The following is a 26,224-nucleotide window of genomic DNA, read 5'->3' on the forward strand; positions in this document are numbered from 1 at the left end:
GGAAGGGGTGAAGGAAGAGGGAGAGAAGGATGGACAGAAGGAAGAAAGGAAGGAAGGTAACAGGGAATGAGGGAAGGAAAGAAACAAAAAGGAAGGAAGGAAAGGGGCAGAGGGAGGTAGCGAAGGTGAAAAGGAAGGAAAAATATGGAGGGATGGAAAGAGGGGTAGGAGGTAGAGAGGGAGGGAAGGAAGGAAAAAGAGGGAAGAAAGAAGGAAAGGGGGCAGAAGGAGGGAGAAAATGAGGGAAGAAAGGAAGATGAAGGTAGAGAGATAGGGAAACAAGGAAAGAAACAGGGATGGAAGAAGGTAACAAGGTGGGAGGGACATAGGGAGGGAGGAAAGGAAGGAACAGATGAAGAGACTGGGGCAGGGAATGAAGGAAGGAAACAGAGTTAGGAAGGAAGAAGAGAGGGAAGAAAGGAAACAGGGAGCAAAGGAAGGAAAGGAAATGAGAGAAGAGGAAAGGAAATGGGGCAGAGGGAAAAAGAGGCAGAGAAGGAATAGAAGGAAAGAAGTAAGGAAACAGAGTTAGGAAGGAAGAAGGGAGGGAAGGAAGGAAAGAAACAATGAGGGAAGAGGAAAGGAAATAGGAGCAGAGGGAGAAAAAGAGGGAGGGAAGAAATAGAGGGAAAGAAACAGAGTTAGGAAGGAAGAAGGGAGGGAAGGAAAGAAACAATGAGGGAAGGGAAGAAAGAAGAAAGGAAATGGGGCAGAGAGAGAGAGGAAGGGAAGGAATAGGGGAAAAAAGGAAGGAAAATATCAGTCCCTCCCCCATATTTCAGCACACAACCCAACATTTAATCCATTGCATTTGCTAAACAATATTTTATTTTCATATTATTCGGGGTTATGGAAAGGCCTTGACAGCAGCTGGTGGGAAGACATCCAGAGAAATCACTCCCCCACCCCCAAAAAGAGGGTAGGGGACAGAAGGGAGAGTGCGCCACGGTCTGCCTCAGTCTTGTCGGGCTGTGGCCACCACTTTTCGGTAAAACCGTCCCGCCAAATCTGGCATCTCCTCTTCCATCTGCCGGACAAACTCGTTGCGCTCGGCTTCCGACCAGCTGCGGAACCACTGGTTCCAGAGGCGCATCTGGCACTGGTAGATGGACGGGGGCTTCCCAAATTCCACCCGGAGTCCCGAAAGGCTCTCCAGCAGGGGGAACAGCTTCCAAGGGACGGCCTTGTCCACCAGGTCTTGGAGGAAACACTCCCGTTGGGCGGGAGTCCAGATGGACAGCCAGTGCAGGAGGCAACGCATCTCTTGGGCCGTCACGTAGGACAAGGGTAGCGGCTCCGTCATCCTGCAGGGGAGAGCAGAGAAGCGGGGGTGGAGGGATTTCAACCAGTCCTCGACTTATGACACTATTTCCCTCCCTTCCATCTTTCCTTCCTCCTCCCTTTCCTTCCTTCTCCTTCCGTCTTTCTCTTCTTCCCTTCATCCTTCCAAGCAGGCAGCACTCAAATAGTATCTATTTTAAATTATATATTAATTTCCCTCCCTCCCTTCCATCTCTCCTTCTTTTCTTCCTTCCTCCCTCCTTCCCACTTTCTTCTCTCCTTCCCTCTACTTCCTCCCTCTCCTTCATTTCTGCTTTTTCTTCTTCCCTTCTTCATTCATCCTTCCAAGTGGGCAGCACTCAAGTCGTGTGTATATATATTGAATATCTTTGGAAAACAAAATTAAAGAGCCAATGGAATGAGAAAACACTGAAGGGGCAGACACAAGAAAAACTAGATTAGGGAGCAAAAATTTAGGCAAAATCCTATCCTACCTATAGGACCAGGGTCATAACTACATATCACAGTTAACATTTGTACTGAAAATAAACAGTTTATCGGCACACCGCATTTCTCAAAGATTGTTTTTATCCAGGAAATATTATCAAGAGCTTGGAAGATTAAACCAGCTGTGAATTTACAATGTAAAGCACCAACAAGCATCCTAAGGATACAATTAGCATAGCTAAATAACCAAAAAGGTTTAAAAATAACATGTAAATTGTATTAAAAGGGCCGCTGCAGCATTTCAGGCAGTCTCAACTCTTATTTTCCCCAGTTAAATAGCTGAACTCTTTCTAACAATTTCTTCCTTCTTGTTCCCCAAAAACTGCATGGTATTATAAATATTGCATAAAGCTAAAATTTACACATCCAAAGGGATAGAAAATATTTTCAGAGGAAAGGAAGGAAACAAACTTGTAGGAAATGGCCATGGCAGCCACAAAAGTAAAATTAAAATTCCTTCAGGAGAAAGAAAAACTTGCATAAAGTGTTTTTAAATTTTGCAACTTTAAGATGAGTAGATTTCAGCTCCCAGAATTAGGAAGGAAGGAAAAAAGGGGGTAGGGAGGGAGAAAAGGAATTAAGGGGAGGAAGAGAAGACAAGAAAGGCAGGGAGAGAAGGGAGAAGGGGAAGAAAGGAAAAGACAGGAAAGCAGGAAAGAGGGAGGTGCACAGAGAAGGAAGAAGGCAAGAAAAAAAGATAGGCAAGGAAGGAATGATGAAGAAAGGAAGGGTTAGAGGAAGAGGGAGAAATGGAGGGGGAAAAGCAAGGGAAGAGAAAGGGAAGAAAGGAAGGCAAGAAAGGGAGGGAAACAAAGGGAGAGATGGAGGAAAGAAGGGTTAGAAGTCCTTTCTTCCTTCCTCTTTCTCCCCTCCCTCCCTTCTCCCTCTTTCTCCATCTCTTTCCATCCCATTCCTTCTGTCCTCCCTCCTTCCCTTCCATTCTTCCTTCCTTTCTCCCTTTCCTTCCTCTTCTTCCTTAATAAATAACTTTCTCCCTCTCCTTCCATCATTCCATCCCTATCCACCTTCCCTCCCTCTTCCGTTCTTCCTTCCCTCCTCCCTTTCCTCCTTCCTCCCTCTTCTTTCTTAATAACTTGCTCCCTCTCTCCTTCTGTCCTTCCTTCCTTCCTTTTGTCCCTTTCCTTCCTTCCTTCCTTCCTCTCCTTCAGTCCTCCCTCTCCTTCCTTCCCTTCTGTTCTTCCTTCTTTCCTTTCTCCCTTCCTCCCTCTTCTTTCCTCCCTCTTCTTTCTTAATAACTTTCTCCCTCTCCCTTCCTTCCTTCCTTCCTTGGCTTTAATGTTGGGAATTAAGCGCACACATCTTAAAAGTTACTACGGTTGGAAAGCCGTTTGAAAGCAACAGGAAGGCTTTCTTTCAATGGAGCAGCACATACGTTGAGTATAAAGACTCCAACAAGCCAGCTTGAACGGAACTCAGCTCGTACAAACCCACAATGTTGGCCAGCCCTGCACAAACCCAGTTTGCACCTGGCTGCTCGCAAAGCAGAATTCCAGGCAGGTAGGGCAGCCACTCCCCGTCCTGGGTCTCGCCCACTGTCGGAATGCAAACCCCCCGCCCGAGACACGTGCCCTAGGTTTATTCAGCACGATGGGACTTGTAGTCCACCGTGCAAACGATTGCACCACGCCAAACCCAGCCATGCAGGCGCGGCTTTCGCAATCCCTTTCCTTGCACGGCCGGTCCCTGGAGCCGAAGACAAGCCAGCATTGCCTTTTTCTCACCTGCTTTGGCTCAGATCCAGGTTTTTCCCATCGCTGCGAAAGAAACTCGGGGCATTTTCGTCTACTCCGCTTTCGGCAGGAGGAAGAGCCTCGGGCGGGTCGGTGGAAGTCGGCGAAGTCATCCGGAAACACCCGAAGACGAACTCAGCCGTCAGGCTTCCGTTCGAAGGCGCTTTCTATGGCGCTGGGCGGAAGTTGCCGAGGGTTTCCGTGTCCGCCCCCCTCGGAGGCCGAAGATATCCGGAAGTTCCCGAGTCCTTCTCAAAACTCTCAAATTGAGAAGCCTCCTCGAAAGACCCGGAAATGCCCGAGATAGCCCGGAAAGAGTCGCCCGAGCGACAGCGGCCCCTCCGCCCCTCCTTTCGAACGCCGAACGGAAGTCTCGAAACCAGACGGCGCTTGACGAAGGGCAGCCGGACGTCCACGAGACGTCGCGAGCTCCGGGTCGGAGGTCGCCTCCGAGCGCCGAGGCCGTCTCGGGAACTTCCCGAACGCCCCCGAAGCTCCGGGGAGGGCAGGCAGCAGCGCCACACAAGATGGCGGACGGGGAGGAGGTTACTCTGGACGGGAGGCCGCTTCAGGCGTTGAGAGTCGCCGACCTGAAGGCGGCTTTGGAGCAGCGGGGCCTGCCTAAGAGCGGGCAGAAGAACGCCTTGATTAAGCGGCTCCGTGGGGTAAGGAAAAAGGGCCCGACGGGAAGGGGCCCGGGGGCCCGGGTTGCTCTCGCGCATGCGTAACCAAGACGGGCAGGTTTTTTTTTTTTTTTGGCATCTAAGCAACGCGGACCCCTGGACTTGGGGTGCCGCCGCTGCTGCACATGCGCGGGGGCAATAGCCCACTACTGCCACCAAGCGGAGGGGGTGAGGAAGGGATCCCCGTCGGCTATAGGAAGAAAAAAAAGAGGGGGAGGAAGTCCTATTGGCGGGAGAAGCCTTGACATCACTTTGGGGTTGCCCCATAGGAATGGGGAGGGGAATCCCCTTTTAAGTGAGTTGGGGAAACCCTTGCAGAAGTTTTAACAGCCTGTTGCTGATGGGGGGGAATGGGCACTTCCTGGCCCCCACCAGTGGGGGAGAACTATGGGGGCGCCCCATAGCAGCCTAATCCTCTCCCCCTTGCCAGTTTTGCAACTTGCCTTTGACCCACATTTTGGGGGTGGGGAGGGTCTCCATTCATTTTCTAAAAGCCCCCTCCCAGCCCCATAAGTTTTCCTAGCAGATGTTCCTGCAATGAGATAGCCAGCAGGGCTCCGCTCTTATCCCTGCCTATTTAATTCAGATTTTAATTCAGGTTCAAAGTTTTCACCTGGGGTCAGGTAGGTCCTCGCCCTTACAACGGTTCGCTTAATGACCATTCGGAGCGACAACAATGGCCCTGGAAAGAAAGGAGCCTGGGAGCGTTTTCCCACACTTTAAATGACTGTTGCAGTGTTTCCCCTCGACGGTCACGGCGGGATTGGCAGGTGGGCACTCGACTCGCAGTTGTGACGATTTCCTCCCCCCCCCCTTTTTTTTTGCCATTTTTGGAAAAGGTAAAAGCCAACGGGGGAAATTCGCTTAACAACTGTGTGTGGCCAATTTAAGGACCGGAGCGATTCGCTTAGTAGCAAATGTGGCCAGAAAAGTCGTAATAAGAGAGCAAAACGCGCTGAGCAAATTTCTCTCTTAACAACTTAAATTTTGGGCTCCGTTGTGGTCGTACGTTGAGGATTACCTGTATAGTTGTTGGGGTGTTTTTTTTAGGATAAGGAGGGTGGATGGATTCAGATTTAGAATAAAGATCCTGCCTTTGAAGGATTTAGGGTTTTGAAACAGTTGTGGGCTGGGGAACAGCTTGCCACCAGAAGTTGTGGATGCTCCAACACTGGAGGTTTTTAAGAAGAGATTGGACAAACTTTTGTCTGAAATGGTATAGGCCTTCCTGCCTGACCAGGGGGCTGGATTAGAAGACCTCTCAGGGTCCCTTCTATCTCTACCTCTGATTGATTGATATCCCGATCTGGAACTAAGGAGAAACTTCCTAACAGTGGAACACTTAATCACTGGAATGGCTTGCCACCAGAAGTTGTGGGCGCTCTATGACTGGAGGTTTTTAAGAAGAGACTGGATAGTCACTTGTCTCTGAAATGGTGCAGGGTCTCCTGCCAGAGCAGGGGGTTGGACTAGAAGACCTCCAAGGGTCCCTTCCAGCTCTATTCTGATTGATTGATTGAGCTGGCATGGCTGTGTAGAAGGTGCTTTGTAGCCCAGATCATGCAACAAACTTCATGGCAGGAAGGGCCCAAAAGTGGGGTATGTATAGTCCTTGACTTACAATAGTGGCCATTTAAAGTTACAGAAAAAACAGACTTACGACCATTTTTCACCCTTAAGACCGTTGCAGCATCCCTGTGATCATGGGATCAAAATTCAGGCGCTTGGCAACCAGTTCGCATATATGACGGTGGCAGTGTCTTGGGCTCATGGGATCCCCTTTTGCAACCTTCTGGCCAACAAAGTTAATGGGGAAGCCAGATTTACTTAACAACTGTGTGACTAGCTTAAGAACGGCAGTGATTCACTTAAATACAGTGCCAAGAAAGGTGATAAAATGGGGCAAAATTCACAGAACAAGGGACTTGCTCAGCTATGGAAATTTGGGCATCAAATGAGGTCATAAATTGAGGACTACCTCTGATGACGATTTGCAGGTGGTGTGGGCCACGCTGTGGCTTTTGAGAGGTTTTTCATTCTTGTTCTTGATGGGTGGAGTTAGAAAGAGGAAAAATGGGTCCCAAAAAAGTTTGTTTGTATGTCACTTTTATTACTTTTACAAAAAACTCAAGGTGACAAATCTACCCAATGCACCTTTCCTCCTCCTGTTTTCCCCACAACAACAACCCTATGAGGTAGATTGGGCTGAGAGATTTTGACCGGCCCAAGATCACCTACGGTAGCTGGTTTTCATGGTTAAGGCGGTACTAGAACTCCCCATCTCCTGCGATTGGCCCAAAGTCACCCAATTGTCTTTCATTCCTAAAATTACCCAATGGTCTTTTTTGTCTAAGGTGGAACTAGAACTCACCATCCCCTGGTGATTGGCTCAAAGCCACCCAGCTGGCTTTCATGTCTAAGGAGGGACTAGAACTCTCCGTCTCCTGGTGATTGGCCCAAAGTCACTCAGTCAGCTTTCACGGCTAAGGGACTAGAACTCCCCGTCTGCTACTGATTGGCCAAAGTCAACCAATTATCTTTCATGTCTAAGGTGAGATTAGAACTCTTTGTCTCCTGGTAATTGACCCAAAGTCACCGTATTGTCTTTCATGGCTAAGGCGGGACTAGGACTCACCGTCTCCTGTGATTGGTGCAAAGTCACCCATCCAGCCTCATGACTTAAGATGGGACTTGAACTCACCATCTCCTGCTTTTTAGCCTGTTAGTGCCTTAACCACTAGTCCCAAATTGGCTCAAACCTGTTGTTACCTCCCTGTTTTATAACCAGATTTTTTGGCAATGAACTCCCGTTCTTGCCTGGGGCTGTCATTTTCACTCCTCGGGAATAGTACGGCTTGGGATGATCAATATTAAATATGATAATAATCAAACTTCATGATGGAATTGAACCAGTCAATGTAGCATCCTAGTCGGTGTGGTTTCACACAGATGGTGGCAGAACTGAACTTTGTGCCTAGACAGTTTCTCTCCAAAGGATACTTTTTTGTACAAGAAGTCCTCAACTTATGGCCACAATGGAGCCCCAAATTTCTGTTGGCTAAGTGAGACATTTGCGAAGGGAGTTTGGCCCCCATTTTACAACCTTCCTTGTCACCGTTGTTAAGTGAATTGCTGCAGTTGTTAAGTGAGTCACACAGTTGTTAAGTGAATCTGGCTTCCCCCATTGACTTTGCTTGTCAGGAGGTCGCAAAATCTGATCACCTGACCCTGGGACATTGTGACTGTCATAAATATGAGTCAGTGGCCAAGCATCACATTTTGATCACCTGATTATGATGTAGCTGCGTTGTAACTTTGGTCACTAAAGAACTGTTAATAAATCAAGGACTACCCGCGTTAGGGTGGGATTTGAATGCAGAACTTAAAATATTTGGTGCCTTGTTTGTGAATCTGCTTATAATGCAATTCTGAAAATATTAAGGTTGTGTTCTAGGGGGATTGTACTCAGTTTTAATTCATTTTTAATCTTTTGGAAGAAAACTGATTTGGACCCTAGGGCAGCATAGTACAGTGGTTAGAGCCTGCACTGAGGCAGGTGACTCTGATTCGGTTCATTACTCACCCAGGGGCCAAATAAATTTATTTTCCTTAGCATTTCCTGCCCCACAACATTGTTGGAAAATAAAATGACCCAGGAAGGGCTACATGCTTTAGCCTAAGAACTCTTGGAGAAATAAATAGAAAGATTAAGAAATAAGTACAAGTGGTCCTCGACTTAAGACCACCATTGAGCCCAGAGTTTCTGCTGTTGAGACATTTGTTAAGTGAGTTTTGCCCCGTATTACGATCTTGCTTGCCACGGTGGTTAAGTGAATCATGGCACTCGTTAAGTTGGTCATATAGTTGATAATTTGGTTTTCCCGTTGATTTTTTTTGCTCATTGGAAAGTCTCAAAAATTTGATCCTGTGACCCCGGGACACTCTGTCATAAATACGAGTCAGTTTCCAAGCGTAAGAATTTTGATCACATGACCGAGGGGATGTTGCAAATGTAAGTTTGAAAAATGGTCACAAGTCCTTTTCTTTTGTTCAGTGCCGTTGTAACTTTGGAACAGTCACTAAATGAACTGTTGTAAATCGAGGACTCCCTGGCTTTTTTTTGCTTGGAGGAATTCAGGTGGATCAGGGAAGGTGGAACTCCGTCTCATAGTTTTTAGCACAGCTGCTCTTTTGCCTTCAATTGGAGAAAAACGGGCTTGATTTAAATCATGATTTATCAGGTGTTATCCTGTTTTCCCGAAAATACGACCTACCCTGGAAGTAAGTCCTAGCTTGATTTTTACATGTGCGCCCAATATAAGCCCTACCTGCAAAATAAGCCCTAATTAAGATCCCACCCAAAAATTAAGCTAGGGTGAGGATGGGATGGTGGTGGAGATGCCCTACTACTTACCTTTGGACATTGTAGCCAGGCCTCGCACAGCCCGAGACCTGCCTTGCCTGCCCATTTCTTCTGCAGTTGGCAAGGCTGGCAAGACTTTCTTGAAGGCCTCTGGAGCTAATAACAAAGCTCTGTTATCGGCTGCAAAGGCCTTCAGGAAAACCTTGCTGGCTGCAGAAGAAGAAGTTCCTGAAGGCCTCTGATAACAGCGAAAAGGAAGTCGGAGGTGACGGATGCAAGTGAGGTTAGTCAGCGGATGACACCCCCGAAAATAAGGCCTGGTGCCTTTTTGGGTGGCAAAAAGAATATAAGACACAGTCATATTTGGGGGGGAACACGTTAGGCCTTGAAGTGCTTGGTGGGTCATGAAAAAAAGGTGCAGTGTGTCAGAGACAACAATCAGCCCCACATCTCCCAGCGAGAAGTTAGATTTTGTATACAAGTAGTCCTCGACTTACAATTTAGTGAACTTTCGTAGTTACGACGGTGCTGAAAAAAATTGATTTAGGGGGATTTTTCACCCTTAGGACTTTGGCAGCATCCGATGATCACAGGATCAAAATTCAAACACTTAGCAACCAGCATGTAATTATGGCAGTTGCAGTGTTCAAGGGTCAGGACATTTTTTTTACAACCTTCTGGCAAGCCAAGCCAACAGGGAAGCCAGATTTCTCACCTAACAATCGTAAACCTCAGCGATTCCCCTGAGCAATTGTGGCAAGAGAGATCAAAAAACAGGATGAAGCTCACTCAACAGCTACTGTCTTGCTCAGTCACAGAAATTTGTGTGTGTGTTGGGGGGAGGGTCAACTGTGGTCGTAAGTCGAGGATTCCCTGTATGCAATTTGATTGAGAATTATTTTGGACAGGGGTGTTTAGCTACATTTGTGGCCAATAGGGCAAATCTAATTTCAGGTGTGCAGATGGGAAACTTGTAGAAGCATCTGAATTTTTCATCTCTCGTAACTGTGAAAAACAAGTCTCTTCTTTCAGCACCATTGTAACTTTGAACGGTCACTAAATGAACCATTGTAAGTCGACTGCCTGTACTCTCTGTGGTTCCATGGCATTTTTCATATTCCAATGCTGCTGATCTTCAGCCAAGGAAGGGTATTAAATATTTTGAAAGCAATGACAATGTACAGAAATCGTAGCCGTTCAAAAAATGTTCCAAATCAGATTTTACTGCATTTTTCTACAGCTTTGCTCCACAATCTTTTATCCTCACAAAAATGCTCTTAAGTTAGGTATATGGAGGATATAAAGTATGTATGCTTGAGGATTATTTAATGGGCTTGCAGACTGGGAAAAAAATATGGATCTTTCAATTTCTCTTTTAACCCTTCGCTCTTTTAGCCTGGTGGATATGGTGTAGCCTGGTTTATTTGATATTGGCCTGTGTCTTTTGTTGTTTTGGTATCAATTACCAATGGCGTAAGCAAGCATGTGAACCCATTAAATGTGTCCCTGCTTTGAACAATTCACCAAAAAGTTAATAAGAGTTGAAATTCTAAGAAGGGCAAGAGATGATGGATAGCTGTAGAATATTTTTTTAACATGGTGGTTATTTTATGAAGTGTTAGAAAAAAGAAGTAGAAAATAGAAATTGGGAAAATAGCGACGAGTTGGCTGTGGCAAGTTGGCTGTGGTGAGTTGTCCTGCAGTGACTTGGCCGAGGTGAATTGGTTGTGGTGAATTGGCCATGGTGAATTGGTTGTGGTGAGTTGGCCGTGATGAGTTGGTCATGGTGAGTTGTCCTGCAGCGAGTTGGCTGTGGTGAATTGGCCATGGTGAGTTGGTTGTGGTGAGTTGTCCTGCAGTGAGTTGGCTGTGGTGAATTGGTTGTGGTGAATTGGCCGTGGTGAGTTGGTTGTGGTGAGTTGTCCTGCAGTGAGTTGGCTGTGGTGAATTGGTTGTGGTGAATTGGCCGTGGTGAGTTGGTTGTGGTGAGTTGTCCTGCAGTGAGTTGGCTGTGGTGAATTGGTTGTGGTGAATTGGCCGTGGTGAGTTGGTTGTGGTGAGTTGTCCTGCAGTGAGTTGGCTGTGGTGAATTGGTTGTGGTGAATTGGCCGTGGTGAGTTGGTCGTGGTGAGTTGTCCTGCAGTGAGTTGGCCGAGGTGAATTGGTTGTGGTGAATTGGCCATAGGAGAATAGGTTGTGGCGAGTTGTCCTGCAGAGAGTTGGCTGTGGGAAGTTGGCCATAGTGAATTGTCTTGCGGCAAGTTGGCTGTGGTGAGTTGGTTATGGTGAATTGGCCATGGAGAATTGGTTGTCTTGGCGAGTTGTCCTGCAGAGAGTTGTCCTGGAGTGAGTTGTCCTATAGCAAGTTGGCCGTGGTGAGTTGGTTGTGGTGAGTTGGTCTTGGCGAGTTGTCCTGCAGAGAGTTGTCCTGCAGTGAGTTGTCCGTGGTGAGTTGTCCTGCAGCGAGTTGTCTGTGGTGAGTTGTCCTGGAGTGAGTTGTCCTATAGCAAGTTGGCCATGGTGAGTTGGTTGTGGTGAATTGGTCTTGGCGAGTTGTCCTGCAGAGAGTTGTCCTGCAGCGAGTTGTCCGTGGTGAGTTGTCCTGGAGTGAGTTGTCCTATAGCAAGTTGGCTGTGGCGAGTTGGTTGTGGTGAATTGGCCATGGAGAATTGGTTGTGGTGAGTTGTCCTGCAGTGAGTTGTCCGTGGTGAGTTGTCCTGGAGTGAGTTGTCCTATAGCAAGTTGGCCATGGTGAGTTGGTTGTGGTGAATTGGTCTTGGCGAGTTGTCCTGCAGAGAGTTGGCTGTGGTGAGCTGGTTGTGGCAAGATGGCCATGGTGATCTGGTCCATTCTGTCAGCGGCTTTGCCATGGAGCTTCCCTCTTAAGACCACAAGTGAGAAGTTTAGATCAAGATCGGTTGTGTGAAAGATGGAGGGATGGGATGTACCCAATTTCTCCCAAACAGAATCGGTTCTGATCAAGTTTATGTCTTCAAATTTGGTTTGCTAGTCCTTGACCTCCAACAGTTCATTTAGTGACCATTCAAAGTTACAATGGCACTGAAAAAAGGGACTTCTGATCATTTTTCACACTTACGTTGCAACATCCCTACGGTCCCATGATCAAAATTCAGGTGCTTGGCAACTGACTCATAGTTATGACGGTTGCAATGTCCTGGGGTCATGCAATCCCCTTTTGCGACTTTCTGACAAGCAAAGTCAGTGGGGAGGGAAAACCAGATTCACAGCTGTGGTTTCACTTAATCATTTCATTGTATGCATACTGTGTATATACATACAATGACAATAAAAAATTCAATTCAGTTATCAACTGCAGCGAGAAAGGTGGTAAAATGGGGCAAAAATTCACTCGACAAATGTCTCGCTCAGCAACAGGAATTTCGGGCTCCATTCTGGTTGTAAGGCGAGGTGTTTAGGACAAGGTGATGAAATATTAGCAGAAATAAATAAACAAAGCAGAAACTTTGGAGTGCCCGTTCCTGGTTGGCAGAGGAACCCGGTAGATCAGGTAACCTGGAGTAAAGCAATCAGAGTTTTACTAAAGAGGCCGATTAAGTGAGCTCCTCACTGCGAATTGAATGGAGATTAAAAGGAGAAGTTTGTTTGATGATGGTTCTGCCTTGAGGGCTGAGAATCGCACGGCTAATGTCACTCCGCCTTCTAATGCAGGGGTCAGCCGGCAGGCCAGATTTCGCCCGCGGGATGCTTAGTTCTGGCCTGCGGGATTGCCCTGGAAACAGCAAAGGACTGGCCCTCCCAAGGTATGTTTTCTCTGGCAGAGGGTTGCAGGAGGCCGGAGCAGCTGAAAACTGAGCTTGGGAGACCATTGTTGCAGGAGGCCGCTGCAGTCGAAAACTGAGCTTGGGAGCCCATTTTCGCTGGCAGAGCACTAAGGCCAACACAGGCACACACCCCCCTCCCGATATGAGTGATGTCAAGCTGGCCACGCCCACTCTGGCCACACCCTCCCACCTGAGGTCAAACACAGCCCTGATGTGGCCCTCAATGAAATCGAGTTTGACACCCCTGTCCTAGTGGGTCAAGAGATGGGAGGCCTTGCTTGATAAGCTTCAGGGTAGGTTTCCCAACAAGAGTGCAGAGTAGAGCAGCTAAGATGACTGAGGGCCTGGAGACTTAAACATACGAATGGTTGCAGGATTTGGGTTTGGCCAGTCTAGAAAGAAGGACTTAGAGGGAGACATGATAGCAGTATTTCAGTATTTAAGGGGCTGCCCCAAAGAAGAAGGGGTCCACTTACTTTCCAAAGCAACAGAAGGGCAAAACGAGAAACAGTGGTTGGAAACTAATCAAAGAGAGAAGCAACCTGGAATTAAGGAGAAACTTCGTAGCAGTGAGAACAGTTAACCAGTGGAACAGCTTGCCACCAGAAGTGGGCGGGCACTCCAACGCTAGAGGTTTTTAAGAGGAGATTGGACAGTCGGTTGTCTGGAATGATGCAGGGTCTCCTGCTTGAGCGCAGGCAGGAGGGAGGTTGGATTAGAAGACCTCCAACTTTATTTTTTTATTATTTTTTTTTGAAACAAATTTTATTAATTTTTAAAAGACAAACAAAATATTATTAAACCTTGTAGACATTAAACCTCTTTCCATTACAAATTTTTACAAGGCAAATAAAACATTGTTTTATACAATACGATTCTAATATATCCCATTTCCACTTAAATATCTTTTAGCAAATCTCTCATTACTTCTCTTTACACTTAGTCATCCTATTCATATTTCCCTCTGTCTTGTTTGCAATTATTCTCCTCTCGCTTTCCTCCATTAAATCTCAAGTAAACATACACACACAAAACACAAAAAATAAAACTTCTTTTTCAAAAAAGTAGCTTGGCCCCGGATTACCTCTCTTTGTATGGACTTCAATTAAATTCATGTTCATCTTATATGTCATTACCTATCTTGTTTACCATTCTATATCTTCATTATAACTTCTCCCCGCTTTCTACTCTTCTTAATTCTATTTTATTTATTACACTTTAGTTTAAATCATTATATTTGTATCTTTTGTCCATTCTTTTCCAATTATCTATTTATCTCATTCCCTATAGTAAGAAAAGAAAAAAAGATTTCTCCTGAAATCACTTATCGAAGTATGATGCCTTTCCATCGCACCCCTAAATTAACATTTAAGGTAACACCTAGTTCCCTATCTGATTCTGCTTAGTACATACTACTTAGAGAAAGAAAATAATAAATCCACAAAGTAATTAAATATATAGTTAAACATTAAATCACATAACATTCCAATTATCTATCTCAAAAACAAATACTACAATAATATATTCATACTAACATCCACACAATAGTCAATTGAACTCTATACTTAAACTAAATATTTTAAACATCCCTTTTAATATTTTATTAAGTTATTAAACCTTTAATGTTTTAATCTTTACTCAAGTCTTATAAGATTCTAATTTTCTATTTCTAATACAGATACTACAATACTATATTGTGTACCTTGCAGAATCCTAAAACAAAGTTATATTACCCTTTATCCCTAAAAAGAAATTTCTTTTGCACATCTTGTTTCATACCTTTATGGCTTTCCCCCCCCCTTCTTCCTCCCTATCTTATCCCATCTGGTCTTTTTACCCCCTTAACTTCCCCTCTCTGTTGTATTTTTCTTTTCTTTTTTTTTTAAAACAAGTTTTATTAATTTTCAAAACACACAAATCATCATTATCCATTACATGTTTAAACCTTTTTCCAGTATTTCTCTTTTCTTTTGCTTTCTAACATTGTATTGATTTTGCATCTTATTTTTCATTTTCTTGGATGTTTTTTTAAGTCTTGTGTCCTTTTTCCTTCCTCTCTTTCTCCTTCCTTTCTTAATCAACTTTGTAGATTCATTAAAGATGGCTTCTTCTTCTTCTGCTTCCTCCATCAATTGTTGTGTTTTCTGATAAGTAGCAAGCGCCATTTCTAAAAAGCGAAAAATTTCTCTCACAGTGTCTTTTCCTTCTTTCTTTATTTTGCCATATTCCTCTCTCAGTTCATCAACAGATAAAGTCATTATAAATCTTTTTTTTTCTTCCTTTTTCCCTTCTTTTTCTTCTTAAAACAACCAAGATAATTCAAGGCTTAAAACAATTCCCAAAGTTCCAAAGTCATCAAACAGTCCAAACAGAGCACAAAATTCTTCCCTTCACACTTTTTCTTCCTGGGGTAATATCAATTGGCAAGGGAAAAAAAACCCCAATCTGTATTTTAAAGTCTTATTGCAATTAACTTCCAATCTCAAAATCTTCCAGGCATCTCCTCCAACAAAATCTTAATAAAAATTTTCCTTTTGTCCTCTCCCTTCCCACTTATAACAGAAAGCTTTAAATTTTTACCTTCTGTAAAATAGCAGGATTTTCAATATCCATTTGTTAAATCCATGTGGAAGGAGAGTAAACTTTCTCTTTAAGCACTTTCACTCACCGCTTGTAAATCTCTTCTGGAAACAAAGTATCTTTCAAAAATCAGGATTTTCAGGATATTACTTGTATCTTATAGTCCCAGTTCAGCCAAAAAACTTTCGCTTCAGAACTTTCTCCTTCTTCCTCCAGCACAATCTTATCCAGCTGCCAGCTTCTTTGTGGCGGCCATTGCTGACCGCCGCTCCACCGCCTTAAGAAAAGAGGGTTAAGCCGGGTGGGGAAGGGGTCTGCGAAAACCCCAACCCCCTGTCCGGATCCCTCCTATCTTCGGCTGCCTCTACGGGCAACCTTAGCCTCCAAACCCGTCCGGATCGGAGGCACCAAGACGGCTAGCGCAACAGGGATCGCGCAGGATCGCGAATCCCTGCCGCTGCCGAAGCCGACAAACCGGAAGCCAACTTTATTGTATAAGAAATTCTGTAAGTGGAAAATGAGTTCAGGATTTAGAGACCGTCTTTAATCTCATCACATCTCTTTCGTTTGTAGGCCCTGATGCTCGAAAACCTCCAGAAGCATTCAACCCCACATACCACCTTCCAACCCAATTCCCAGGTAAGGTGTGCCAGCCCATCCTTTGTCTGTGGTTTACCTACTTCCCTTTTTTCCCCCTCCCTTTTCTTTTCCAGTTGACATGGAAATGAATTCTAGGCCTCCTTGTGGTCCCAAATAGAAGATTTAATTACCAGTTATCTCCCTCCTTCTGTGGCTTCTGTGCCTGAGTAGTGTGTCAGACCTTACTCTAGATCTGTTCTCCAAATTTGGCAACTGTAGGACTTATGGAATTCAACTCCCATAATTCCACAGCATGGCTGGCTGAGGAATTCTGGGAGCCAAAGTGCACAAGTCTGAAAAGTTGCCAGGTTTGGAGACCCCTGCTCCAGGTCGGTATTTCCCAACCGTAATCATTTTTTTAAGTTGTGTGGGGTCCTTGGCGTTCTCTGAGCTTGGATGCTTTCTTGCAGACGTTTCATGACCCAACTAGGTAACATCATCAGTGCTAGAAGGGAGTGGGGTTTGGGGAGAGCGGGGAGGGAAGGAGGATGACTGTCGGGTTCTTGGTGCTCTCTGAGCTGAGTTGCTTTCTTGCAGACGTTTCATTACCTGACTAGATTACATCGTCAGTGGTAGAAGGGAGTGGAGATTGCTCTGTTTATATGCAAGTCGCTTAACACTAGACCAACAATCCAGAAGTAAACAATACCCCAATAAAGGAACTACTACGCGCTTGAGAGAAACAAGTTAACGGGAAGCAGCCCAACCAATAAACCACCAAGAACATTCCCAGCAACGCTTAGGGGGTAAGCCACTACATAAACAAGGAGTAAACCCTACTTCCTTCTAGGACTGACGATATTATCTAGTTGGGTTATGAAATGTCTGTAAGAAAACAGCCAAGCTCAAGAGATCACCAAGGACCCCATAGCTCTCCTCCTCCTCCTCCTCTTGTCAGTTTAAGAGACAAGAGGCAAGACTGATAGGACAAGCCATTAATATATAAATGATAAGGTTACCTGGTTGGGTCATGAAACGTCTGCAAGAAATTAACCAAGCATAGAGCACCAAGAGCTACTCCCCTTCTCCTCCTCCTCCTCCTGCCACTTCACAAAACTTCCCCCTTTCTAGCACTAATTATGTTCCCTAGTTGGGGTCATGAAACTTCTGCAACCACCAATCTCAAAGAGCACCAAGGATTCCCCCCTCCTCTTCCTCTTCCTCCCCCCCCTCCTCTCAAGCCCCCCTCCCTTCCTGCACTGATACTGTCACCTAGTTTGGTAATGAAAGGTCTGCAAGAAAACCAATCTCATAGAGAACACCAAGGATCCCACACCCCTCCTCCTCCTCCACCTCCTTCAGCACTGATGATGTTACCTAGTTGGGTCGAGAAAACATCAAACTCAGAGAACACCAAGGACTCCACAGTCGTCGTCCTCCTCCTCAAGCCCCACTCCCTTCTTGCCCTGATAATGTTACCTAGTTTGGTCTTGCAAGGAAAACCACCAGGCTCAGAGCACCAAGGATCCCTCAGGTCAACCCTGATCACAATTATTCTCTTCTATTGGCGTGGTGGCTCAGTGGTTAAGACGCTCAGCTTGCCAATCAGAAAATTCGGCGGTTCGAATCCCTAGCGCCACGTAACGGAGTGAGCTCCCGTTACTTCTCCCGGCTTCTGCCAACCTAGCACTTCGAAAGCACGTTAAAAAAAGGCAAGTAGAAAAATAGGGACCGCTTTTTGGTGGGAAGGGAACAGCGTTCCGTGTGCCTTCAGCGTTTAGTCATGCCGGCCACATGACCACGGAGACGTCTTCGGACAGCGCTGGCTCTTCGGCTTTGTCACGGAGATGACCACACCGCCCCCTAGAGCCAGAAATGACTAGCACATACTGTATGTGAAAGGAGGGGAACCGTTAACTTTATTGGCATTTTTAAAACGCATAGACTTCAACTCGCCAGATATTCCGGGAGTTGACGTCCGCTCATCTTAAAAAATGTTTTTAAGGCCGAGCGATGAATCCTAAGGGTTGGATCTAAGGCAGGGTGTTCTCCTGAACCTTGTTTTGTCTCCCGCGTCCAACCAGATTGGAGAGGAGATGAGCCAGAACACCATCATCAAGCAATACCTGGAAAAACAGCAGGAGCTGCTGAGGCAGCGTCTGGAACGGGAAGCTCGGGAGGCCGCTGACCTAGAAAGTAAGTGGAGTTTGCCCCCATGTCCTCCCTCCCCTCCTTCCCTTAAGCCATAATTCATGGGGGGGAACCCAGCTTGTTTTTGAACCAAACGCATCTTCAAGCTTCTTCTGCTTCAAGCTCCCTTCTGAGCTCTGTCCGATGAAGAAGAAATCTCTTCAGCAGCTGAACGTGCAAAAATTGCCTTGCAACAAAACAGACGTTGTGTACCATCGATCGATTGATTTGTATCTCACCTTTTATTATTTTTACAAATAAGGCGGCCAACATATCCAACACACCTTCCTCCTTCCTTTTTCCTCACAACAGCAACCCTGTGAGGTGGGTTGGGCTGCGAGAGAGGGACAGGCCCAAAGACACCCAGCTGGTTTTGTTGCTTAAAGCAGGACTCCCACTCTCCTGGTGGTTGACCCAAAGTCACCCAGCCAGCTTTCATTCCAAGGCAGGACTAGAACTTGGTCTCTTGGCAATTGGGCCAGTTACCCAGCTGGTTTTGATGCCTAAGGCGGGACTAGAACTCCCACTCCCCTGGGGATTGGGTCAAAGTCACCCAGTTGGCTTCCATGCCTAAGGTGGGACTAGAACTCCCACTCTCCTGGTGATTGGGTCAAAGTCACCCAATCGGCTTTCACACCAAGGTGGGACTAGAACCCAAAGTCTCTTTGTGATTGGCCGGCCAGCTTTCATGCCTAAAGAAGAACGAGAATTTATAATCTCCTGTTTTCTAGCCCAGTGCCTTAACCACTAGACCAAACTGGCTCTTCGTTTTTCTTTTCTTTTTCTTTGTCTTGTCTTGCCCTTTTTCTCTCTTTTCTTTTCTTTTTTCTTTTCTTTTGTTTCCTTTCACCTTCCCTTCCTTTTCTTTCCTTTTTGTCAGATTGGGCTAAGGGAGGACTGACCGAAAGGCACTGTGAAAGTCTCTGTGGCTAAGGGAGGTCTGGACCTTGGATCTCCCCAGTGCTAGTACAATACCTTCACCACTACCTATACCTAGATTTAATAATCATTCCTTTAGCATTCCATTCAAAACCATTCCAAGTGAAAAAATGGTCTTCACACTTCCAACCCTTATAGCATCCCCAGGATCACGTGATAAAAATCCGGGCACTCGGCACGTGGTGTTTGTGACTGTTGCAGCACCCCGCCATCCTCTGAGCACCATTTGTGACCTTCCCACTCGACTCCCAATAAGCAAAGTCAACCGGGGAGGGGGGGGGAAGCAAAATATTCCCCTTAACGACTGCGTGGTCCACTTAACTATAGCGGCTTGGTTAACAGCCATGGCAAGAAAGGTTGTAAAATGGGACACAACTCACTTGACAAAACATTCTGGCTTAGAAGCAGACATGCTGGTCTCAACTGGCGTCGTAAGCCGAGGACCGCCTGCCCCAATTCTTCCTTGGAGAGTCCGAAGGATAACGTTCTCACTAGTTGCAAATCCTGTGTTAGCATTAAAACAGCTGATGAGAATCATCCTTAAGCTGAGAGATTATTTATTAAGAAAATGTATGTGAACGCCCAACTCTCTCCGACTCCAGCTTCTCCTTTTGTCTATGTATTCAAAATAGATAGTGATTAACATTTATATGTGTGGGTCTAGGAATATAATATGTATATATGTCTATGTCTGTATATGTGTATATATGTTTACCTCTCTGTCTCTCTCTCTCTCTCTCCCTTTCTCTCTGCCCCCCCTCGTCTCGTGTCTCTCTCTCTCTCCTTCTTCCTCTCTGTCTATTTCTCTCTCTGTGTCTATCTCTATCTCCGTCTCTGTCTCTTTCTTTCTCTCTCTCTCCATTTCTCTCTGCCCCCTCTCGTCTCGTGTCTCTCTCTCTCTCTCCCTCTGTCTATTTCTCTCTCTCTGTCTATCTCTATCTCCCATTCTGTCTATCTCTATCTCCCTCTCTGTCTCTCTCTCTCTCTCCGTCTCCCTTTCTCTCTGCCCCCCTCTCTTTCTCTCATCTCGTCTCTCTCTCTCTCCCTCTTCCTCTCTGTCTATTTCTCTCTCTCTCTCTCTCTCTCTCCCTCTCTGTCTCTCTCTCTCTCTCTGTCTCCCTTTCTCTCTGCCCCCCTCTCTTTCTCTCATCTCGTCTCTCTCTCTCTCTCTCTCTCCCTCTCTGTCTCTCTCTCTCTCTGTCTCTCTCTTTCTCTTTCTCTCTGTGTGTGTCTCTGTGTATGTATGTATGTATGTATGTATGTATAGCATATCTACATGGGTAATCCTCTACTTACAACCACAACCGAGGCCGAAATTTCTGTTGTTAAGTGAGAAATTTGTTAAGTGAGTTTTGCCCCATTTTGCCACCGTTGTTAAAGTGAATCATTGCAGTCAATAAGTTCGTAATCTGGTCAAGTGAACCTGGCTTCCCCGTTTACTTTAGTTGTCACAAACGGGCATTGACATGATCTCGGGACACAGTAACGTGTTATAAGTCTGAATCCGTTGACAAGCACCTGAATTTTGATCATGTGATGGTGGGGATGCTGCAAAGGTTGGTAACTCTGAAAAACGGTTCTAAGTCACATTTTTTTCCAGTGTCATGGTAACTTTTGCACAGTCACTAAATGAACTGTTGCAAGTCAATTACCTATATGTGTGTTAGGTAAGTGTACACTTTTGAGAGCGGACAACAGAATTTCATTTTTAATGTGTGCCAGTGTACCCAGAGTAAAAAAAAACAACAGTAAAGGTTATCCCAAAAGTGCTTTTTTCAAGAGGCAACTGGACTTTCTGGATTTTCTTTGAAGACGTTTCGTTTCTCATCCAAGAAACTTCTTCAGCTCTGACTGGAGAGTGGGGAAAAGAAGGATCACCATCCAGTCAGAGCTGAAGAAGCTTCTTGCATGAGAAGCGAAATGTCTTCAAACAAAATCCAGAAATGTCAGCATTCCAAATATCAAACTCCAAGGCAAACATTTTCTTGAAGTTCCCTTTTATTGGAGTTGTCATATTGGCACATCTGGGAAAACCCAAATCCGAGAGTTCTGGGTTCTCCCTTCCCAATAGAAAGTCAAAGATCCAACCCCTGCACCCACCAGTCCATCACATGGTCCAATGAAACACCTCCCACCTGGAGGCATTCCTTGAGCCACTCCTTTCCAGGTGCAGAGTAACTTGTCCTTGACTTATAGAGAAGAATGTTGTGTCTAATCTTCTACCTCTCTATGAAATCCCCCCTCCCAATTTCCCGGGAGAGGGGGAAATGTGGCAGCCTCGAAACTTCTAAGTAAAATATGGCTTCCTTGGCTGACAGTCCAGTTGCCTCTTGAAAAAAGCACCTTTGGGACAACCATGACTTGGATGACTGAGAATCTCCATAATGTCAGGGTTCCGGCAATTGCCCTAATTAAATCGTGAGCCTCTAAGGCAAGCTTCAAACGAATCCAAAAGATTTATTAGGAGCAACATGCCGACATTAACCTAAATGAAGCTAACTCTGGAATAAGTAATTCACAGTCACCTGTGACCCTGTTTCTTCCCTTTCCCCGGTTTGTCATAAATCAGATTCTCCAACGAAGCACTTTCGGGCCGGGTGTCCTCAATCACATTCTCCAATTAAGGATTATCAATACCAGAAGATCTGGTAGCCTAGCTAAAATCTTTTTAAGATAAGGGTGGAAAGTACTTCTGGTTTTAAACTGCTGCATGCTGGCAGAACCACCTCTTCAGGACTTTGCAAAAGTACCGTCAAAGTGGGGGTGGATGGAGGGGTGGGCAATCTTCTCTCTACAAGGATGATGTTCTTCAGAGAAGGAGCCACCACTAAGAAGGCCCTTCTTGGTCCCGCTAGATCAGGTCTGTCAAAGACAGGGCCCGCAATAGGTCCCAAAGTGGCCCCCGTGTGGCCGTCCTGGAAATGGCGAGGGACCGTCCCCTGCTGCCCCGGGCCTGGCCATGCCCATCCCGGCACCTCAAGGGCAAACAAAATCCCAACACGGCCCACAACGGGATTGTGTTTGACACCCCTGCACTAAATTGACTCTCTTCGGAGAGGGGAGGGAAGCGTAAAATCCCCTTCCCACTCAGATGGGTTGGGCAGATAATGCCTGGGAAAAGCTGGTCCTTCAAACCTCAGGCAGCCCTCAGCTTAATGACCACAATTGTGTCCCAAAAGATCTGTTGCTAAGCGAGACCATTAAGTGAATTTTGACCCATTTTATGACCTTTCTCGCCACTGTTGTTAAGAGAATCCCTGCAGTTGTTCAGTTAAGTTACCCGGTCGTTAAAGTGAATCTGGCTTCCCCATTGACTCTGCTTGTCAGACAGTCGCAAAAGAGGATCGCGTGGCCGCCGAGGATGCTGCAACCGTCATAAATGTGACTCGGATGCCAAGCGCCTGGATTTTGATCCCGCGGCCATGGGGGTGGTGCAGCGGTCATAAGTGTGAAAAACACTCCTAAGTCCCTCATTTTCAATGCTGTGGTAACTTTTAAACGGTCAGAAAAGGAACTGGATGTAAGTTTAGAACCATCTGTACTTCATCCAAAGCCATTGGGTCCTTTCACAAAGAAAGAGAAAAATATTGGCAATATTTTCAAGGGTTTATTCTAAGAAGCAATGATGCTGGGTCAATTAAACCAGGAAAATAAAAGATTTGAGATTTTGAGTGATGGTAATTTTGATCCAGAAAATTGTGAAGAAACGGTTCTCCAAAAAAGTCGTGCTTTTTCGTTGGTTGAAAAAAACAGAGAAGGAAAGCAAAAATAATTGATCCCCCAAAAAAAAAAAAAAAGGTGGCAGAGAGAAATTTGTTGCCTGTTCTCCTGCTTTTCTTCTTGTCCTAAGCAGGGTTGTTGTTTTTGCAGTTTTTATTGTGTTGTCTTTTTAAAAATATAATACATGTAGTCCTTGGCTAGCACTAATGATGTAACCTAGTTGGGTCATGAAATGTCTGCAAGACAACAAGCAAGCTCAGAGGACTCCTCTTCCTCCACCACCACTTCCTCTCCAAATACCTCACTCCCTTCTAACACTGATGAGGTTACCTAGTTGGGTCATGAAACGTCCCTAAGAAAACCACCAAGCTCAGAGATCACCAAGGACCCCATTGGTCTCCTCCTTCTCTACCTCTTGTCCGTTTATATACTAGTGGCTTGACCACCAACACTGCCAGGACAAGCCACCAATATACAAAGGATGAGCAAATCCCATTCCCTTCTAGCACTGATGATGTTCCCTAGTTTGGTAATGAAACGTCTGCAAGAAAACCATCAGGCTCAGAGAGCACCAAGGACCCCACACTCCTCCTCCTCTCCACATACCTCTGTCCCTCTAGCACTGATGATGTTACCTAGTTAGGTCATGAAACGTCTGCAAGAAAACAAGTAAGCTCAGAGAGCACCGAGGACCCCTCAGTCCTTGACTTCCGACCACAATTGAGCCCAAAGCTTCTGTTTTGTTACCCAACTAGGTAACATCATAGAAGGGACCGTGATGGAGTTTTGCCCCATTTTACGACCTTTCTTGCCACCGTTGTTAAGTGAATCCCCGCAGTTGTGAAGTAACACGGTTGTGTGAAGTGAATCCAGCTTCGCTCTTGACTTCACTCGTCAGGAGATCGCAAAAGGGGATCATGTGACCCTGGGACACTGCGACCGTCATAAATGTGACTCAGTTGCCAAGCTTGTCTGAAGCTTGACCCCCGTGCTGTGGGGAATGCTCTAATGGTCGTAAATGTGAAAAGCAGTCCTAAGTCCCTTTTTCACTGCCGCTGTAACTTTGAGTACTCAGTGAATAAACCATCGTAAGTAGAGGACCGCCTATAATTAAGTCCTAAAACCGCTGATAAAAGTTGTTTGTCCTGAAAGACTAACCATAAACTATTATGTGATTATTCTCCCTCATTAGTTTTATTGTTTTATTGATGAGGTTTTTATATTTCTGTAAGCTGCCTTTTGAGTTGCCATTTGTGAATAGGCGGCCATATAAATTTCCTAAAATAAAATATTTTTTTTAAAAAAACGAACACATTTAGCTTGGGGGAAATTAAAAGAACTTGGTAAAAGATCTAGGTATTAAGTACATTGAGAAAAGAGGAGGAAGAAAAACAGGTTGTCCTCAACTTATGACCACAATTGAGGGCCAGATTTCTGTTGCTAAGCGAGATATTTGTCCTATTATACACCCTTTCTTCCCCACGTTAAGCGAATCGCTACAGCTGATACCTTGTTTCCCCGAAAATAAGACCTTGTCTTCTTCTGCTTCTCCTTATTATTATTATTATTATACACAAAAACAACAGCGTACACAGCAAATGAGATGACTATGCTGGGTTTCGTATCACATAATCATTATTATTATTATTATTATTATTATTATTATTATTATTATTATTATTATTATTATTATTATTATTATTATTATTATTTAATCTTTGGTGAGATTCACAGCCTTTGGGGCTGGTTGGTAGCTTAACAACTTGAGTCCGAACTAAGGACCTAGGAACTGTTCAGGTAGCGTCAGAGGATATAAGCTGATATATTGATAATGATGATTATTATTTTTATTATTTGCCACCCAAAAAGGCACCAGGTCTTATTTTGGGGGCATGTCATCCACTGACCAACCTCACTTGCGCGCGTCGCCCCCTGGCCTCCTTCTTGCTGTCAGAGGCCTTCAGGAACTTCTTCTGCCACCAGCAAGGCTTTCCTGAAGGACTCTGCAACCGATAACAGAGCTTGGATCGATCCTGAGCTTTGGTGTGAGCTCCAGAGGCCTTCAGAAAAGCCTTGAAAGCCTTGCCGGCTGCCGAAGAAACGGGCCGGCAAGGCAGGTGTCGGGGGTGTGCGAGGCCTGGCTACAACTGTCCAAAGGTAAGTAGTAGGTCAGCTCCACCATCTCTATCCCCACCCTAGCTTAATGTTTACCCGTCCACTCTGAAGTGGGCGGGATATTAATTAGGGCTTATTTTGAGGGGTAGGGCTTATATTGGGCACAAGCTAGGACTTATGTTCAGGGTAGGTCTTACTTTCGGGAAACTGGTAATTCAGTAGCATGGTTGCTAATTGAATCCGGCTTCCTCGTTGACTTCACTCATCGGAAGGTCGCAAAAGAGGATCACGTGACCTCCGGGACACAGCGAGCGTCATAAATATGAACTGGTTTACCAAACAGCTGAATTTTGATCATGTGACCATGGGGAATGCAGCAACCGTCGTTAAATGTGAAAAACAGCTTTTTTCCAGTGCCATTGCAACTTCGCACAGTCACTAAACGGACTGTTGTAAACCAAACATGGCCTGAACCGAAATAATTTTTTTGCGATCCCCTCTGGCGATCTTCGTGGTGAGCCAAGCCAACGGGGAAGCCCATACTCGCTTAACGACCAGGTTACAAACTCATCAGCCGCCGTGATTCACTTAACAGCTGTGGCGAGAAAAGGTGTCAAACGGGGCAAAACTTGTTTTACAAATGTCTCACTCAGCAACAAAAATATTGGGCTCAATCCTGGTCGTAAGTCGAGGATTACCTGTAAGGTACAGGTAATCCTCGACGTGCAACGGTTCATTTAGCAACCATCATGGTCACAAGTCGAAGATTACCTATATTTTATGTGTAAGTTCCCCCCTCCCCCGAGTTGCCTCGTAGTAAGATGAGCAGCCAGTAAATTTTATATAAAATAATAATAGTAAACGAGTGTTTTGTTCTTTCACCAGGCAAAAGCTGTGTCATCTCGCGCAAGAGGGATGAATCGGATGAAGAGGAAACCCGGAAACCGGAAGAGCATCTCTCTCGGGTCAGGCAGGTAAATGACAGGTGGGACGGGAGGGTTCAGCCATGGCAGACACCCATGTGCCTCTGGAGAGGGAGGTGGAAGGGGCCGATGGGCGAGGTGATCGGAAGGAACAGACAAGGGGGCGGGGCTCCCCATGTTTAAATAAACGTTTTTCTGGGCACATTTGGGAAGCCGTCGAGTGATTTCCCCATTATTATTATTATTATTATTATTATTATTATTATTATTATTATTATTATTATTATTATTATTATTATTATTATTATTATTAAATTATTATTAATTATTATTATTATTATTATTTTCATCCTTTTGTGCTTTTCTACAAGCCAAGAACAGCAGCTTAACGCACTTGTTTTCCCTTAATTCCTCTTTGAATATAGGTGACAATTGGTACCGCTTATTATTCGGGGTGGGCGGCTGGCTGGCTGGCTGCTGGGTATTGGCGGTTTGGGCTGCAGGGGGATTGTTGGCTGCTAAAAGAAGCTTTATAAATGGTCCCTTTGACGCATCGTAGCATAGAATAGAAAATAATAGAAAATATAGCATAGAATAGAAAATAATAAAAAATAGAAGAGAAGAGAATATAGAACAGAAGAGAAGATAGGAGAGAAGATAGAATAGAATAAAACAAAGAATAGAATAGAATAGGAATAGAATAGAACAGAACAGAACAGAACAGCAGAGTTGGGAGGGATCTTGGAGGTCTTCTAGTCCAACCCCCTGCTTAGGCAGGAAACCCGATACC

The 26,224-nt window shown here is 45.2% G+C and overlaps 2 protein-coding genes across 2 annotated transcripts in view; one reads left to right on the plus strand and one right to left on the minus strand.

Annotated features, from left to right (window-relative positions):
• Window positions 1–805: 805 nt before the first annotated feature.
• Window positions 806–3,842, minus strand: CZH14orf119 (chromosome Z C14orf119 homolog). The gene is made up of 2 exons (XM_026693289.2): window positions 3,531–3,842; window positions 806–1,304 (listed from the first exon to the last, which is right to left on the minus strand). The coding sequence occupies exons 1-2, from the start codon at window positions 3,650–3,652 to the stop codon at window positions 956–958; spliced, it is 471 nt and encodes a 156-aa protein (XP_026549074.1). The 5' UTR covers window positions 3,653–3,842; the 3' UTR covers window positions 806–955.
• A 224-nt stretch (window positions 3,843–4,066) lies between these two features.
• Window positions 4,067–26,224, plus strand: part of ACIN1 (apoptotic chromatin condensation inducer 1) — a 51,593-nt gene continuing 29,435 nt past the window's right edge. The window contains 4 exon segments of the mRNA XM_087947198.1: window positions 4,067–4,204; window positions 15,542–15,607; window positions 17,632–17,743; window positions 25,397–25,485. Of these exon segments, the coding sequence (XP_087803324.1) occupies window positions 4,067–4,204; window positions 15,542–15,607; window positions 17,632–17,743; window positions 25,397–25,485 (405 nt within the window).

The sequence above is a fragment of the Notechis scutatus genome, chromosome Z (genome assembly GCF_049901735.1).
Source record: "Notechis scutatus isolate UNSWTSFEM ecotype Mainland chromosome Z, rNotScu1.2, whole genome shotgun sequence".
Taxonomy (NCBI): Eukaryota; Metazoa; Chordata; class Lepidosauria; order Squamata; family Elapidae; genus Notechis; species Notechis scutatus.